The 19,890-nt window shown below is 34.2% G+C and overlaps 1 protein-coding gene and 1 pseudogene across 1 annotated transcript; one reads left to right on the top strand and one right to left on the bottom strand.

Moving 5' to 3' along the window:
- Positions 1–953: 953 nt before the first annotated feature.
- On the bottom strand, positions 954–15,198 carry LOC134273903 (DNA polymerase theta-like). Its single transcript, XM_062756122.1, is given in 18 exon segments — positions 954–1,117; positions 1,301–1,670; positions 1,923–2,050; positions 2,305–2,517; positions 2,664–2,951; positions 3,296–3,424; positions 3,939–4,424; positions 4,427–5,103; positions 5,297–6,065; positions 6,177–6,909; positions 8,414–8,453; positions 9,327–9,540; positions 10,050–10,174; positions 10,707–10,917; positions 12,160–12,315; positions 12,523–12,716; positions 12,998–13,097; positions 15,177–15,198. Coding segments are annotated over 18 exon segments (5,019 nt in total).
- A 1,281-nt stretch (positions 15,199–16,479) lies between these two features.
- Positions 16,480–18,187, top strand: LOC134273901 (uncharacterized; annotated as a pseudogene).
- Positions 18,188–19,890: the final 1,703 nt, after the last annotated feature.

Below are 19,890 nucleotides of genomic sequence, written 5' to 3'. Positions count from 1 at the left end.
CACTTTTCTTCTATCAGTGACCTTGAACTTGTTCAAATGACCTTGAGTCAATTTTTGACACATCTCTCGATCGCAAGCAATCTTAATATCAATTATGAACTTTCAGTGGCACTTCATTGAAATGTTATGGACAAGTCAAAATTTTACATACATATGGATTGGTGAACAAGGTGATTCCTACCCCCCCCCCCCCCCTTTTTTCCAAGTTTCGTTTGTGAGGAATATAAAATTCCTTTTGAAATTGAATGTGCATTTATTTATTAACACTAGTAAAGTTATGAGTATGCTTTGATCAGAACCAATATGGCCAATATAATGGACACTGAACATGTATTCAAATTACCCCCACCCCTTCAAAAAAGCTTATAAATGCCAGATTCTCACACATTTTAACCATTTGTAACTTTTTTCTGTTAAAGTTGCCTGCAAATTTTATTGTATAGATATGACATATAGATAACCCCTAACAAGATCATACCATTCATTTTTCCAGCAGTGGTTGTAGATTTTGTGAATAAAGTGATAAACATATGGAACTTTTTTCAAAATTAATAAGCACTGACGCAATGTTCTTTTCCCGTTGTCATGGCAACAATATAACTACGGAAATTTTGTTTTTCCTATATTTTGAGAATAAAGTAATTCCATCTTTTAACAAATAAAGTAACCAAAATACCTTATCTTATCACGTTCAGAAAACATATTCGTAGAAAAATGTCTAAAAATCATTGATTTTCATAAGGATTTATGAGCCCGTTGCTAAGGAAATGAATTTCCTTGGATACCAGTCCCTTCATACGTTCGAAAAAAAATTTAATTGTGTTTTAGCATAAGTTAAGACAAAATCTTTCATATACCAAAAGCTTTTGAAAAAATAAAATTTTGACTTTCCATTCAATGCTCGATGCTTGCTGATTTTGACTCTTAATTATAAATAATAAAATTATATTGAATCATAAATTAATGTTATCTGGGAAAGAGATGAAGGCATGTCTCATGCTGACGTTGAATGAAACATCGGCTGACCTCTGTAGAACTCTGGTCTGGTTCCTTACAGAGTTACGGGTCCTGCCGATAGGACTAGCACACTCCATCTGTTGTTCGATACTTTTTGATACTGTTAAATATATACACACGTTTATTTGTACAATCACAAAACTTCAGAATACCTAAAGATCTTTATACATTTTTACAATGACAATCAAAATCCTTGCATCAATTTAAAACTCCAATATATGCAATCTCATTTGTGACAATTTATTCGGAGAGAACAATGACTCCATTAGACTGGTACACAGACCTGAGGCAGAGATCTGGAAATCTTTTGGAACGTTCTGTAGGTTAGGTTCAGACAGACTGACCCGTCCTGTGGCTGAGAAGTACTGGACATCTGTAATTATCCTGTACATCTTTAACCTCTCCACGTACACCTTCTCCTTCTGCAGGGCAAACACCACCTTGGTCAGGGCCCCACTGATCCGGCGCCACTCCAGGAGGATCCCAGGGAGCGGGTGGTAGGGGCGCAGTTTCTCCAGGACATCCTTACTGGTAGAAAACTGGGTCTTCTGGCAGCCTCTCCGACCTGTGGAGGCCCGTCTGTTGGGTCTGGTAGGCTGTCCCAGACTGCTGGGGTCACCATTAACAGGGAGCTGTAGTTCTATAAATAGCACCTATCAGAGAGATATAGTTGTATAAGATATAGTTCTATAAATAGATATAGTTCTATGAATAGCACCTGTAAAGGAGATATAGTACTATAAATAGCATCTGACAAAGAGATATAGTCCTATAAATAGCACCTATCAAAGTGATTTATAAGATATTCTTACTAAGATAAGTAATTTGTCTGACCTTTTTAACTTAACTTTTGATGACCCTGATTAAAATAGACATTTAAAGAAAGGTTACAGATTACATCTAACCTGAGAAAGATCTTCAGTTGAAGTCAGAGAAAACTGGTGCCCCACCAGCTGGTACGCCTCAGCCTCAAGTTCACCAAATCGTTCTATCATCACTGTCTTCTGTCTCTCACACTCCTCATCATTAAAACCTGTATTTGGAATTTTTTTATTTTACTGTAGAATTGATTATTTAAAAAAAATAATTTTTTTATTTTCCCTATTTACTTTGAAGAAAATGATTGATTAGTCTCAGAAAAGATTTAAGAAAGCAGCTGAGCATCTACATGAACAAGATTAATTACCTATTTAATCAATAACAGATCATCATCAGCCAGATGCTTGTTTTCCTGAATGTGTACAGAATCACTTCCTATACATAATGAAGACTCTTTACGGTCCTCACCAAATCCGTTCATCTCCATACGAGACAGTGTGATGACAGCTGGCATCTCGATGTCGTGGAAGGCTGACATCAGGTTCTCTTTGGTCAGACAGAGAGAGAGGTACTGCATTAAGTGTGTCAGTAGGACAGCCTCGGTACAGGCCCGCAGTCGACCCGACCCAGGGTTCTCAGGGGACATTCCTAGGCTTCCATACCCCACTCCACCTCCAATACCTACAGGGAAACATATATGCAGCTGTCTGTTGTTTACTTTACAAACATTCTCAGATTAATTTATCAAGTAGGTCTTTATCTTACATTTGAAAAAACACCAAAATATTAAAGCAAAATTTTATGCTATATAAATATCTATAATTAACCTTCTAGGAGAAATGCTTCCAAAGGGAAGTAATCATGGACCATGCGGTGAAGATTCTTCTCATTGGCCCCTGGGTCCATTATCCAGCTGGCTACCTTCGGGTCCTGAAACTTTCCCTGGCAACTTATACCACAGCCCCTCTCTAAGGCCCCATAAGAGGACTTGGCATCCATTGCTATCACTGTGTAGTTGTCTCTGTCTTCTAGTGACAGCTAAATGGCTTCCAGGCGAGCTGACACTGAGAGAGATTTATCAAGTCCCGGGGGTGAGAGGTCAAGATCATCTTCATCTGCAGAGAAGTTATATAAAACTATACAGCAAAACTTGTTAAGTACGAACACAGATATTGCGTATTTACAGGTATAGCGAAGTCATCTTGGATCCGAACTATATAAATTTAATGAATTTCTTATACGGTTATAACAAATTAAGGATATAGCGAAGTAATTTCATAGGTCCCAGTGACTTCCTTATAACCAAGTTTTGCTGCATATCATTTATAATCTCTAAATATTTATGTATCTGCAGTTGATTGATACATTTGATACATCTAGGAAATTTAATCAGTATTCTTTTAAGATCTTGAAATTATTTTAACCCCTTCATATTAATTAAGACAAAAGATCCACATACCCTCTGCATTCTCTGGGGTCAAGGAAATGAAATAAGCATCTCTGTCTTCCCAGCTGATTGACACACCTGTAATTAACAGGTTAGTTCCTGTGACAGGCAATCCATGGGAGACCACTCCAGGCTCTTTCTCTGTAACATTTTATAGTGTAGACGTACAGTGTATATATATGGGTATGTGCATGGAATATAATAATACAGCCAAGTGAATGTTTCATACAACATAAAGAAAAATTTGAAGCAAATGTCACAATAAAATTGCTTTTCCTTCAGATTGAACCTGTTGTACAGAATCTAATGGGAATAGGTATCCCAGGAAGAGAGTAGAGCATCCTTAGAACTATCCAGCCAAAAGTTTGTCATTTTTACACATACATTTATTTTGATGTTATACAGAAAGGTAGGTTACAAAAAATATCCTTTAAGAAAGTAATAAAGTTTTAAAATGATTTAGCTATCATAAAATAAAGGAATAAGATCTTACTCACAAGAAGAGGAAGGCAAGTTTGAAATAAAAGTAAAAACTCAGGTTGAAAAATCTCTTCTATTAAAACAAAGAAAGAAAAACAGAACCTTAAACAACAGCATTTCACGAAAAAACCCTTAAATCATTTTGAGAGAAAATTATCAGCATTGAATCCCATACCTCTATTACTTTGGTCTGTTGTCCCTCCTTTAGAAAACCTGGCTCCTATTTGTCCTGCAGCAGAAGAGGAGACTGGGGAGGAGGGCTTGGTCCTACAGGCCACAGATAAAGAGGAGACTGAGGAGGAAGGCTTGGTCCTACAGGCCACAGATAAAGAGAACACTGACTGTGTCCTCCACTCAGCAAGGAACGTCTCAAATAACCTACCATCAGCACACACATCTATAATAGTGAAGGACCCCTGAGAAGGAGGGAGCCCTGTCTCATTAGGGTCCACTATTGGCCCTCTCTCTTCATGTGGTACATGTACTTCATCACCTTCACAATTTTCCTCCACTATATTTTCATTTTTCTTTGAAGCATCAGAAGTGTCAATACATTTCCTGGCCCTACCAGTGCTGGCATTTTGACCTTTAGACCTCAGACTATTGGGTGTGGTCTTTCTGATTGTCCTTGGAGAGTTTAGAAGACCTGGTCTTGGAGGGTAGGAGAAAGACACTCATTAGTTCTGGTTTTATCTTTTTTAGATTTTTTAACTTTACCTCCTTCAGCCTTCTCTAAACTTTTTCTTTTACATTTTCTACCATCAGATTTTCCTTGGCTGTTTACATTCTTGTTTGTGTTTTTATGTTTAGTTTTCTGAGAAGAGACCTTTTTGGGTGAAGGTGATTTCCCCACTAATGTATCACTGTCAGTGTCTATACTTGTGTGAAGATCATCAAGGAATGCCAGTGTCCCAGGACTCAGCTTCTTGTCTTTAACTTGTGATGCCCCTCTTGATTTCAATTTAGTATATTTAGAATCACTTGATTTTACATTTGATTTTCTATTGCACTGCCCCATATCACTTATTTCTAATACTTCATTAACCATGGAAAAAGTTAACGAGTCACTCATTTCGTCTGCCTTATCATTTGTCTCTTTCCCTCCTGATTTTTGTTCTGATGTGTACACTTCAAATTTTTTAAAGTAATTATTTTTTTCACTTCCTTTTGACAGAATGCCTGCTTCTGAAGACTTTTTAGTTTGTGTTCCATCACTCTCTTCATTAAATGTGTCACTGAGTTCTAGTGCCAGCATTAAGTCCTGTGACAGCTGGCTGTAGCCTGTCTGAGTGGGATCTTTTTCTTTTTTATCACTGCCCTGGAAACAGGCTTCCTGCCCACTAAGATAAGGAATTCTGAGGTCCCTGTATGACTACTTTTTACTGACATCTGATTCATCATCTGACATCATACATCTCTCCAAATTACTGGCTGGTAACAGGTCACATGACATGTCATGCAGACTGCTGCTAAGATTCAAATCTTTATCATACTTATCATTAATATCAGCATCATCTCCATTTCTTTCTTCACTATTGCCATTTTCTCTCTTTTTTACCATCTGCACTTTTACTTGACGGAGGTATCATAAAGTTCACTTCTTTGTCCTTTACGTCACTAACCTTATTGTTCAGTTCATCTCTAGAATGGCTGGATTGTTTAAAACAAATTCTCGCTTCCAATGTATCTTTTCCCTGCATACATTTATTAAAACTTTTCTCTTTAGAAGAAGATAGCTTTCCTACCTCATTAATGAAACCAATATCTGCTTTGGCTAAACCTGACACAGATTTTATATGATTAGTACCGGGCACTGGTTCCTGAGAAGATAAATCCTCCTCAGATTTTGGAGATTTCCCCACAGAAGCCAATGCTGGGAAATCTACTTGACCTACATCCATCTGAGATTCAAAGACAAAACTATCGGTAAAGTCCCCTGAACAAAACATATCCTCTGTAACTTTCTCTTTGTTTTCTTTAGGATTTTTGTTCAAACTCATTTGATCCACTTCTCTAGAACTAGAATGAATTTTCAAATTTTCCATAGACGAGTGATTTATTTGATTTTTCTGTACAAGAGGAGTTTTTATATCAGATCCTTGCTTGATGGCTGGAGTTTGTTTGTTATTTGTCTTTGCAGTATCATCAGGATCTCTCAGACAGTCAGGTTCATGGACGCCTAATGAAGAGACTTTCCCATCAGAATTTGCTCTGTTGCCTTTTTCATTATTTACATTTTCTCCTGTCTTGATTAAATCAGATGTCAATGCTGGGATTTCGATGGCGTTAGTAGAAGAAGCAACTGAAGAATAAGTATCTAAACATGGAGACATGGGGGCATTTTAACTAGAGGCAGTTGTACTCTTAGGGAAAGCTAGTTGGTGAACATTTCCAGATATGTCGTCCATTGTACCTGAAGAAATTTCAGATCTCTTGGCAGATGATGTTTTCATTTGTTTGGAGTTTTGTTGTTTCTCAACTTTATTCAGAATTATCTCTTTACTTGTTCCATCACAAGACTCGGAATTGTGTATTTGAGGAACAGAACAGCTTTCTTCCACTGGATTTGGTGGAAAATGGTGAATTTCTGCTGTGGTTGTAAGTTTTGTCATCAATGTAGTACAATCTTCTTTTCCCCCTTTCAAATTATCATTTGTGCTTCCCCTACTATCAGATGTGATTGTTTTGTTCATGTATCCCTGTCTGTTCCCTAGTGTTCTGATGCCAGGTGGACTGACTACAACAGACCTCTCTAATACTCTGAAATCATCTCCATTAGAAATCCCAGACTTGGGGAGTCCAGGACTTTTCTTTCCCACTGATTTCCTTTTCCCTACTGACCTCCTTCCCTTGGGCCTTACCAAGGTCATACCACCATGACTTTTGCTTAAACCCTGAGCCTTCTTGTCATCTTGACATACCACTTTGCTCTGATCCTAATTTGAACCCACATTCTGGATGTCCCTGGATTCTGGATTTTTCCACTGGATTCCCAGTCCGCCCAGCTCCTGTTGGATGACTGACTTGGTCTCCTCTATGATGGCCTCCGCGGCTTCACGCTCTGTTGCACCTTTACGCCCCGTTAACCAGATACAGCGACTCTCCTGTCTCTTTGTCGCCTCCCATTCTCTCTCATTGTCCTGTCTCTTAGAGCTGCAAATTAAAATCTAAGTCTTAGATACTTGATCCTTGTCCCCAGGGGCTGTAAATTATAATCATATATACATGTATCAATATTTATAACAGCCCGTCCAGGAATGATTTGAACTATTAAATCTGAATCTAAGCTAATTAGAAATACTTGTATGAGGGTCATTCAAAAAGTTCGTAGACTTTTGACCGAACTTTTTTTAATTAACGTCATATTGTATCCAAATTTGTAACGCATATTTTTAACAACAAAATCAAATAATTTGAGTTCAAAAATTTTAATATACATATATCTTCATATTTATAAAAATTATGAAAGATTTAGAACAGCAAAACTGGAGCCACGGAGCAAAAATTGAGTAATTTACTAATTTATATTATCTATAGCCATACCTCCTTGACCAATAAATGAAGCTGAAACGGAATAAAATTTACATGCATAAATTCAGTCTTGCTGTACTATTTACGATGCTTTCAGGTAATGTTAAATATCGCTCTGTTTAAAAGATATCAGTTTCTAAATACACATTGACACGATGAAAACAAGCAAAAAATCATGACGTAGGAGGACGTCACGGAGCAGCGAGTAAGAGTAGAAATTTGCTTTGTGTTCGTCAAATCTGTTTAAACAAACTTAAAACTTTCTGTATAAACCAGAAAATGTATGAAAATAAACTGTACGTGTATTTTTATAAAATGGACAGTGTATTTTTTTGAGTGGTAGCGAGTTTGAATCGTTCGATGTATGGCCTGCAAAGAAACGGGTTATAATTAAAAAAAGATCTTGTCAAAAGAGTTAGGAACGCCATTACATGTTTACTTGACATGTGGTTCACTGTTGCCGAACTAGTATTGATAAAGATACACAGTAAAGAATTTGAAAACACTAACAATCTAGTTCAAGCTATTAGTACAATTGTTAGAAAACTATATATCAAGTGTTATTGATACGTTTTTAAAACTGAATGTACTATGCTGAAAACTTGGAACTTTGATTTACATGTAAAACTTTGGAACTTTGATTTACAAAAAGCAACTTTGATTTACTAAATTTGGAAACTTTTTTACTATGGTAAAAACTTTATTTGATTTACGTTAATACTTTGGAACTATTTACTTGGTAATCATGCTTTACGTGGTAAAAAAATTTACATGTGAAAACTTTAAAAATTAAGTACTATAAAACCCGTTATGGTTTTATTTCATTTTGTACAAATGTCAATAAAACTTATTACACTTCGACAAAATAAATGCTTTTATTTACAAAAATGAATTTTAATGAAGAAATTGTCTTGTTATAAGCAATATTTATTATTACGATGGAGAAAAAAATGTCTACATAAAAAAAAATTTTTTGAATGAAATAATGCATTTAAATAAATTACTTTGTATTTATCAATAACTAAAAAATTCATCAAACCAAAATCATCACCCTTAAAACAGATTAATAATAAAAAAAAAAACTGAAAAAACAACAAAAACTTATACTTTGATTTAAACTTTGGAACTTTGAAATGGAGAAATATAGTTTGGAGAATAACTACATAAACTTTGGAACTTTGATTTACATGATAAACTTTGGAACTTTGATTTACTATGGTCAAAACTTTGGAACTTTGGTTTACTATAGCTTTTTTGAACATGGTGAAAACTTTGGAACTTTGATTTACAAAAACTTTGGAATTTTGATTTACTTTGAAAAACTTTTTTTTTTTAAAACTTTGGAATTTGATTTACAAGTTCTATAATAAACTATAGTTAACTATAGTTTACCATAGTATTTTTTGTTAGGGATTGTTAGAAAACTATATATCAAGTGTGATTGATACGTTTTTATAGAGGACAAAAACCATGTCTGATGAAATCAAAAAGCAACTCTAAAATTTGAAAACTTTTTTGAGTTATTTTGAAGATGCAAATGTTAACATGCTCCGTAGGTAACAAAACAATATATGCTTTAAAAATTGGCAACATATATTTCATCAAATGCAATGAAACTTCACACTTCACAAAATAAATGCTAAATTTTACAAAAATGTGTTGATCTGAAAACTTGTTATAATAATTCAATAAATTGTATACATATTTTTGAATGATATAATGTAAATCAGAAAATATTGCTAGTTTTTTTTAAATGAATTCATTTCAGCAATTCTTTATCCATCCAAAAGATATCTCCTAATAGAGGGGGGCATTACTTTTATTTGTACTTTGTGCAAAGTCTGATTGAAAATGGTTAAGTAATTCTAGTGAAGAAGATGCAAATGTAAACAAAATTACATCAATTTTAGCTTTAAAATTTATAAAATAACCTCAAGTTTGTTCAGAAAACTTGAAAACTATGATTTTTCTAATCCTTTCATTAATATTATCATTCTATACATTATATTGAAAATATTGCCTTTGAACACACAAGATTAGTTCTACATCAGTGATACTGGCGTTTACTGCCAAAATGTGGAAGCCCCCATTGTACAGGACTCTGGCCCGCTGTCCGTTCAGCAAGGTCAGTCTCAGAAGGTCACACAGCTCTCTCTGGACTCCAAAGGTCAAAGGATGCTGGAACTGACCAAGGATCAACTCCAAGTTATACCAACCCAGCCTGCCACAAAACACGGTCACCATACCTAAGGCAGAAGCAATATTTAAATAAGGAAATAATTCAATTATGCCACACCAATCAAATTTTTTGTTCATCAGACCAAAGCGCTCATATTTAAACAAAACTAAGAAAATGATATTAATTTAAATTTTCCGCACCATGGGGATTTCTGTGCTTTTTCTGTTTTATTTCTGCTCTATTTATCGTATTTTTAATCTGCTTACTCTTAAAATCAGAAAAAATATAATTGTTCTCTCAATTTTTTTTACGATCCGCCTAAAAATTTCGCCTACCTACAAAAAGTAATAACATTATTATTTATTTCATCAAATGTCCGACGAACAAGCAATTAAATTGGTGTGGCCTTATAACAAATTTCATATCTGCTTTATTTGCATGCTCAGGTGAAAAATGTGAGTTATTTAGGAACTTGTAAGGCTCTCTACCATCAAAGAAACCAATTTTCTTACTTTAGTCAATACTTGATGCCCTAGTTAAAAAGAAAACCATATTATAACTTGTAAGATTCCCTACCTGCAAAAGTGGCGGCTGTCTGCTGTAGGGACTGGAGCTGACCTTTGTTACAGCTGTAGCGGTGACACACCTCCCCCAGGGGAACTTCCTGTACAAGGTCACTCAGTATCAGGCAGGTATAGAACCTAGTAGACACAGATAAAATCATGCTTAATTTCTACATACATTTACATGTACACAGAATACATTTGATATCTCTACCAGTATTAAGTTTCCTTTCAACTTGTTACTGTAAACGTATTACATTTAGCGTAGTATTCTAATTAGCGATTTTGGTGGTAAGCAGAGTCTGCTAAATCAAGTACATCGCTAAATGCATTGTATATCATACAGGTATACCTAGCACATTCAGATTGCACTAAATCAAATCTACACTAGCTTGTTGAAAATTCAATTTCCGCCAAATATCATACACGCCAAATATAATAACTTTACAGTATTGCTACATGTACTACACCTTCATAAGGATGTTCTTGGGACATGAAGTTTTATATTCTTTTTACTAAAGCTTGTTCATATCCATATCAGAAAACAATACAACATTAGAGATGGGAGAAAGATGAATCTTCTTTGAAAAAAAGTTTTTCTGACATCAGTGTTCCTTGTAAGTGAGTTTAACTGTACATTAAATCAAACAATAATTTAGAAATCTGTTGCATTCAACCGCATCTCTTGTGTATGACCAGACTTCTTAACTGATTCTCTGTTTTCGTTGGTATCCTCCCCTGGATGGCCCTGGTGAGGAATGCCTCACTGACCCCCACCAGCTGAGCCACTCTCTTCTTGTCCGGGGAAAGTTTGTCCCACAGACAGTAGAACTTGTACCAGTCCATGTTAGCCCCCAAGTCTAGGGAGTAGATGGGGTCACCTACAACATTGGAATAAAGATGTTATATAAGGGGTGATTTTTCAAGACAATTTCTTTCACCATACTATCATAATGATTGTAATTTATATTGATGGCCTGCTCAAATATAAATAACAAGAATGAACCATAAGTAATTTGTTAAAAAAAACTCTGTTCCATTCAAAACAACTTTTCCTAAGACAAAACCAAAACCCTAACCATCATAACACTCACTAGATAGACAATGTGCAGCTCATTCTCCAGAACAAAACACTGTCTAATACAACACTCACTAGATAGACAATGTGTAGCTCATTCTCCAGAACAAAACACTGTCTAACACATTACTCACTAGATAGACAATGTGCAGCTCATTCTCCAGAACAAAACACTGTCTAACACATTACTCACTAGATAGACAATGTGTAGCTCATTCTCCAGAACAAAACACTGTCTTATACAACACTCACTAGATAGACTATGTGTAGCTCATTCTCCAGAACAAAACACTGTCTAACACATTACTCACTAGATAGACAATGTGTAGCTCATTCTCCAGAACAAAACACTGTCTAACACATTACTCACTACATAGACTATGTGTAGCTCATTCTCCAGAACAAAACACTGTCTAATACATTACTCACTAGATAGACTATGTGTAGCTCATTCTCCAGAACAAAACACTGTCTAATACATTACTCACTAGATAGACTATGTGTAGCTCATTCTCCAGAACAAAACACTGTCTAATACAATACTCACTAGATAGACTATGTGAAGCTCATTACTCACTAGATAGACAATGTGTAGCTCATTCTCCAGAACAAAACACTGTCTAACACATTACTCACTAGATAGACTATGTATAGCTCATTCTCCAGAACAAAACACTGTCTTATACAATACTCACGAGATAGACTATGTGTAGCTCATTCTCCAGAACAAAACACTGTCTAACACATTACTCACTAGATAGACTATGTGTAGCTCATTCTCCAGAACAAAACACTGTCTAACACATTACTCACTAGATAGACAATGTGTAGCTCATTCTCCAGAACAAAACACTGTCTAACACATTACTCACTAGACAGACTATGTGTAGCTCATTCTCCAGAACAAAACACTGTCTTATACAACACTCACTAGATAGACAATATATAGCTCATTCTCCAGAACAAAACACTGTCTAACACATTACTCACTAGATAGACTATGTGTAGCTCATTCTCCAGAACAAAACACTGTCTAACACATTACTCACTAGATAGACTATGTGTAGCTTATTCTCCAGAATAAAACACTGTCGAGCTTTCTGTAGTTCAGCAAACACAGTCAGACCTTCATCTGGAGAAAGACTGGAGGTTAGTACAGCTGCACCGAGCTGTGTGGAAACAAACTCTGTTGTCATACCATCTATAACAAATAATTTGTCAGAAGTGATTACATGTACCTAAGGAGTGCAATATATTTAGCCATCTTTTGGAGCAAGATTATATAACAAAAAACGAAATACACTTATTAACTAGAAATAATAAAGAAGAATTTAAAAGCGCTTCATGTTACCATCTGAGGAGCATAATGTTTGTTTTCTGTTGAGGAGAATGACTTTGCTATGCTAACCTTCTGTTTGTGATTTCTGAAGAGACACAAACTCGTTGTCCTGAAGGAACTGTATACAGGCATCAATCATGTCCTGTGTCTGATCAGAGGTGGTCTCCAGGGAGGCCGCTAACATAGTACAGGGGGCATAGGCCGCCAAATCTGTCACAGACAGCGCCACACCACTGACTACGATATGTATAACACAGAATAATGTATAATATAATAGATATATAATATATACAAAAAGGCATAGACCGCCACATCTGTCATGGACAGTGCCATACCACTGACTACTATCTGTATAACACATAAATAATGAAATCACTGACAATAATATTATCCGTATCACACACAAAGTAATGACACCATTGACAACTATCTTTTAACAAATAAAATATAATAACAAGTCAAAAGAAATTTTACTACCTGTTTTCTTTGCCACATTTTTATTTACAGAACAAACAGAAGCTGTTACATAATAGCAAACTTATATATAGATGTTCCTAGACAACTCCTGACAGGTGGCAGTTCAGACTGTACTAATGTCACGGCTTTACTTCTCTCATTCGGCTTACAGATCAGGATACTCTCTCCTACAAGTTTAATTAATTAATAATGAAAATTAATAAATTACTTAATAAATCAGAATAATTTTTTTTATTTGGCAATGCTTAATTAAAAATCCAGGATATTTTTTTCCTTAACAAACATTTTACTGGGTACATAGAATTTATGATAATATTCCTAGAATAAAAAACACAGAAACATAACATTTTAAAGATTAAAATTATCTTTCTTTATTTTTCACAAGCTGTGTAAAAAGATTGTTTCAGAATAATACAGCTAAAATACATAGCCTTCAATAATTTTAAAAAGAATTTAATATTTTTATTATTAGAACATGTAGAATTTTAGTGTGTAAGCAGTTGAAATATTTGTACATAGAAATTCTTGCTTTAAAGAAAACTTCGGTTTTCTACTTTTCATAAAACAACAGAAAAATCAATTTAAATTTTGTTTTTTGATACACCAGATAAGGTAGATGTGTAAAGCAATTGATTAAATAGTTCATTTTCAGAACGTTTGTTTTTCCTTAAACAAGAGTTAACAATTTACTCAGTTGTAAAATGAACGAGATCAGTTAAATCACAAACTTGATAATTATATTTCTTCGTTTAATTTTTTTTTAAATTAAGCTTTTCTTGCCAATATCATCATAGAAATTTAAATCATATTTATTCAAACATAACATCTGAAATGGACACTTTTCAAAATTAGTTTGTAGGTAGAATACGACATTATAACTACTATAGATTCTTATTTTTAGTGAGTACTTATTATCGTGAATGGGCTTTTCAAAGTCAAATTGCGAGAATAATAATTTGCGAATGAAGATTGATCACGAGATTTTACATATATTTACTATAAAAATAAAGGCAAGTAATTTTATTTCACATGTGCTTTTATTTCACATGCGCTTCTTGCAAAATTATGCAATTAATTCCACTGTATATTTAGGAATCTATAAATAAAATTATCATCAAGTATATTCTGCTACTTTGTCAAGAATTTATCAGCTGCTGAAACTTGCAAGTACAATGTATTTAAATGTTTTAAAAATCATGTGATTTGAAAGTATATATTACTTCAAGGGATTGATTATATTAGTCTCATATAATATACTTAACAGTAAAAGGCAAGGCTAAGGATTTTATCTGAAATTACAGGTGACAATAGTTATTTTAAACTTCTCAGACTTGGTGTGTCATTCAATAAATATTTTGTCTTAAAAGCAAAGATGATATTATGTTCATTCTAATAATATTTTTTTTTTCAATTGATGATATACATGTATTTAAATGTCTGATTAAAGTTGTTATCATGTTCCCTTCCTTTCAATCTTTGATTCTTTCAATGTCAATTTTGAGCTTCCTGTAGAAGTACTTTTTTCCGTGGGGTAATAATTCAGACTGTTTCTGTTTAATCCATGGTAGAAAATTAAGCGGATTTTCTTGACTGTCTATATGCCTTACACTTATATTTAGTACGCTTGGAAGAATTTCCACGAATTATTTGTGACCGCGTAATACATGTAGCGTATATTAATACCAAATATTATACTTTCATGTAAATTAGTTGAATCTGATTGGTCGAGAAACATTTGCTAAACAATAGGCCCATTTTTCACATCGCTCACCTAGCAACTTGTATGATGAGTTCTTCCTTTCCCCTCTTGCTTTACCTATCATAAACCCCCTTGCATTATGATTTTAATACTATATAAAGGATGCTTCAAACAAGTTTCAGCTTTCCTGGCCCAGTGGTTCTTGAAAAGATTCTAAAAAGATTTTTTCTAAATATAGTGTATATCTATGTAAAATTGGATTCCCTATTGTGGCCCCGCCCTTCATGATTTTAACATTTATCTACACTACCCAGGGATGCTTCCAGAGAAGTTTCAGACTCCTGGCTTATTTGTTCGATATATTTCTATGTAAAACTTGGATTTCCTATTGTGGCCCTGTCCAAACCCTAGGGGTCATGATTTTAACAATTTAATATCTACACTACCCAAGGATGCTTCCATATGAGTTTCATCTTTTGAGGCCCAGTGGTTCTTGAGAAGAAGTTTTTTAAAGATTTGCCCTAATGTGTCTTTTATTGACATCTACCCAATTGGACGAGGCCCTTCATTTTAACAATTAAAATTCTTTATTAATGCTTTGTACCAAGTTTGGTTAAAATTGAATTTTTATTTCTGTGAAAAGAAGAGAACATTTACAGCTATTAAAATTGTGATCATTTAAGTTCACCCCGCGGGTCATGATTTGTTTAATGTTTACATACAACAAGTAAAGTACTGTAAATATTTCTACAGGAGAGATTTTTATAAAGATGTTCTATATATTTCTATGTAAATTTCTTCTATTGTGGAAATTTTTTTGATTTTAACATTTAAATCTACACTACCCAAGTGAATTTCCATTATTTGTCAGCTTTCCTTTTCTTGAGAAGAAGATTTTTTAAAGATTTAGGATTTTGTTCTCTATATTTTTTAAAATTTGAATTCCCTATTGTGGCCCCGCCCTATCCCCGGGGATCATGATTTTAATAATTTAAATATTTTTTCCCAAATAATTCCAAAAAGTTTAGCTTTCCCGCCTGTTTCTTGAAAAAACATTTTAAAGATTTGTTCTATATATTTCTATGTAAAACTTGGATTTCCTATGTTGATTCCTGGCCCAGTAATAACTTTAAAGAAAATTTTTAATGATTTGTTCATATATTTATAAAACTTATTCTTTTGTTATTGGGGTCATAACAATTTTATAAGTACCCAAGGTATTTAAATTTCATTTGACAGTGGTTCTTAAAGTGATTTCTAAAGATTTGTTCTAATATTTCTGTGTAAAACTTGGAAACCCTATTGTGGCCCCACCCTACCCCTTGGAATGTTAATTGTTATATCTACTCCCTACGACGTTTCCACATAAGTTTCATCTTGTCCTTGCCCAGTGGTTCTTGAGAAGACTTCAATTTGTTCTATATATTTCTATGTAAAACTTGGATTCTTGATGTGATATTCAATCATAATATTGTTTCTTTCCTTCAGTGGTTTTTGAGAAGAAGATCTTTTAATGACCCCACCCTATTTCCGTTTTTTTTTATTCTTGTAAGGATTGGCCCTTGATAAAAAAACCCCTTAACCCAAGGATGTTTCATTTTAAATTTATAGGAATGTCATATATTGAAATGTTTATCCATATAAAAAAATGTCATTCAGGAAATGTTCTTGAATTTGTAATTTATAAGCAACAGTCATGTATATATATATATATATATATATATATATATATATATATATATATATATATATATATATATATATATATAAGAGTTTATTTAAAATCTGCACTTCAATCTCTCTTTTATTAAGTAGTAATAATTAATACACATATTACAGCATCCACCTTCATCATGTGACAGACCCAGCTATAATGGACCCCAATTACAGTGCCCAAGACATCCTCCTCTGTGACCTGTGTCAAACAACTACATTACAGAGTCACTGTGAACTTTGTCATGTAAACCTCTGTATAGTATGTGTTGGAAAACATCTCTCTGATTCATCTAAAAGACACAATGTTGTACCATACAAACACCGAACTTCTACCCCTAACTACCCAAAATGTCCAAACCACACACAGAAACATTGTGAACTTTACTGTGAGAAATGTGATATTCCTGTCTGTTCTACCTGCATCTCCTCTGGTAAACATCACGGTCATATAATAACAGATATTCTTAAAACAAAGTTCTAAAACAAAAGGAAATTTAGAAAAGATTTGAAAGAACTAGAAAAAAGAATATATCCTACATATGAAGAAATTGCATTAGACTTAAACACTGAAAAAGAAAACTTGGAAAAACATTACAAGAAACTGACAACAGCTGTCACCAAACAAGGAGAAGACTGGCACAGAGAAATTAACATTATTGTCAACAAACAGAAGTCTGAAATTGATGGTATGAAATCTAAACACATGGCTGCGCTAAATAAACAGGAAAATGAAATCAAACAGATCATTTCTCATGTAAAACAGAGCATAGTTGATCTAAAGAAAAAAATGGACTCCAATGATGTCTCCCTAACTTCTGTGTACAAATCCAGGAATGCTGAATTCAGAAGTTTACCTCCTAAAATCAATGTTTCATTACCAAGTTTCTCTCCTCATCAGATCAACACAGAACAGCTCCATCAAATGTTTGGTTCTCTGTCAGCATTATCCATTACAACAGAAGAACATGGCTATACAATAAAGACACCAGAAGCTGTATCCTGTCCTCCAGTCAAACCACAGCTTGATGATCCAGAGCTCATCACCACCATAGACACTGGGTATAACGGACTATCTAGTGTTACCTGTCTCAGTGATGAAGAAATCTGGACATGTGGACATGACAAAATCACGAAACTCTACAACCTCCAGGGTAAACTACTGAAGTCAATCAAAACCAAGCCTGGGAACATACCACGTGACATAGCAGTGACAAAGAATGGAGATCTAGTTTACACAGACCCTGATACAAGAACTGTAAACATAGTAAAGAATAAACAGATACAGGCAGTGATCAGACTACAGGGGTGGAAACCTTACTATGTCTGTAGTACCTCCTCTGGTGACCTCCTAGTTACCAATATGGTAAGTGATAATGATAAACCATTAAAAGTTGTCCGTTACTCTGGCTCCACAGAGAAACAAACCATTCAGTTTGATAGTGCAGGTAAATCCCTGTATTCATCTGGTCAACTTAAATACATCAGTGAGAACAGGAACCTGGATATCTGTGTGGCTGACTATGATGCCTGTGACTGGGCAGCCCATGCAGTAGTGGTGGTAAATCAGGCAGGAAAACTCCGATTTAGATACACTGGTCAACTCTCTACTAATAGGGGATTATTCTATCCCCTTGGCATCACAACAGACAGCCAGAGTCAGATCCTGACAGCAGACAATATCAACAAATGTATCCACATCCTAGATCAGGACGGACAGTTCCTCCGTTACATTGATAACTGTGATCTACAGCGTCCATGGGGTTTATGTGTAGACACAAGAGACAACCTCTTTGTGGCTGATAGTGTAAGGTGTAAAGTGAAGAAAATCAAATACACTTGAAATATCCACCATAACAATGCAGTTAATTATCATAACCATGTTTATTTTAATCATGACAAGTTGAAGTAATTAAGAAAGAAACAATGTAAAAAAAAAAATTTTAAAACATACATTTTCATTGGGATTACATTGTTATTGGATTAAAATGTGTTGTTTCTTTATGATCATTTTTACAATAAATTTAGTTGTTGTATATAAGCATAAACATAGGTAATCAGAGATTACAGAGCACACCTAAACGAATGTTAAGTAAGGCAAAGTCACACAATTTACCAACAAAAATGTACATCCAAAAATGCAAAATTAATGCAATTTTGATCTGATACTTTGAAATAGATCTATACTTCAACCTAGTTCTTTGTCATGAAGATGTAACTAAAATCCAGCATCTGATTAAGGTTTGAGAGTTTTTATCCCTTGATGCATCCCCTGTGAGGTGAAATTTATGATTTCAAGAACTTTTATGAAGCGTTCATGAAACTTCATAAAATATTCATGACTGGTTCATAAAGACAGTTCATGAATTTTATTCATGAATATATTCATAAAATGAAGTTCATGAACAAATGATGAATTTATATGAATATTGGTAAATCGGAAACGTCACACGAGTAAAACTCACCAGAAGTTCATGGGAGTGAACATTCATGAATTTTCATGAAGATTTAATTGACCTGCAATTCGAATAAAAAAATAAATAGTCTTCATGAATATTCATGAATATTCATACATATATTTTACAAGTTGCTTTTAAAAATAAAACAGTACATTATTTATTATAAAAAATTTAAGAGTCATTCTCTGTAAGAATCAAAGAATTCAGAAAAAAGTTGGAAATGGTACATCACAGATTTTGCTGATTTTGTGCATGCAATGTAGAAACACCATGTGTAGAACATTTTGGGGGTTCATTTTTTATTTTGAGTCCCGGTTGCCATGGTAACCAAAACCACCATTTTGAGGCAAAAAATACAGAGCAACTTACTGAAAATATACCATCTTCATCATAAATTTCTATATTCTATATATTATTTACAGATTTAATTTTTGCCTACTCTGATAGACTATTTGTTGTCAGGGCTTATTTATGCAGTCGTTCCATGAAATTGTTTAGATAATTTGATGGTGGAAATTTCGATACATGCATAATCTCCAAAGACGCATGTAGTTCGTCCCAGGAGGAAATGAGCTTTTATTTACTGAAAGATCTTGTCTTTAGTATAATCCGTGCTCGCCCTGCTCCAAGTATTGTTAAAACTTATAATACGGTGCCTGGGGAAAATGCAGTGAAAACAGAAAAAATGTCTTGTTCAAGTTCACTTTTAATTCTTTATTGTGTAAATAGATTTTGTATGTGCTGAAGTGTTATACTTCACTCCTATCCAACGATTATATTTTGGACCATATTACATTGTAAATTAGTTTGCATCTTCTTGTTTCTTTTCCCAGATGCTTCAGTTCAAATTTTCATCAATAAATTTAGTAACAGTTAAGTAGAGGATCACTGTACATCAAATGGTTTGAGGAGCACTGAAAGCTTTCAAGAAAAGCAGGGGAATGGTCAGCATGTGTAACGCTGTGTCAAGATTGTTATCGCCAGGGTTAGGGTTAGGGTTATACGCGCTCATTAAGTGATAAAAGATCTTCCCATTGATTTCATTATTTACAATTTGCAACCTTCATTTTATTCTGTTTGTTGAATAAA

The sequence above is a fragment of the Saccostrea cucullata genome, unplaced genomic scaffold (assembly GCF_032062105.1).
Source record: "Saccostrea cucullata isolate Sc308-1 unplaced genomic scaffold, CSIRO_AGI_Scuc_v1 ctg7437, whole genome shotgun sequence".
Lineage (NCBI taxonomy): Eukaryota > Metazoa > Mollusca > Bivalvia > Ostreida > Ostreidae > Saccostrea > Saccostrea cuccullata.
The sequence above is the reverse complement of the archived record's forward strand: the minus strand, read 5'-3'. Positions and strand labels throughout refer to the sequence as shown.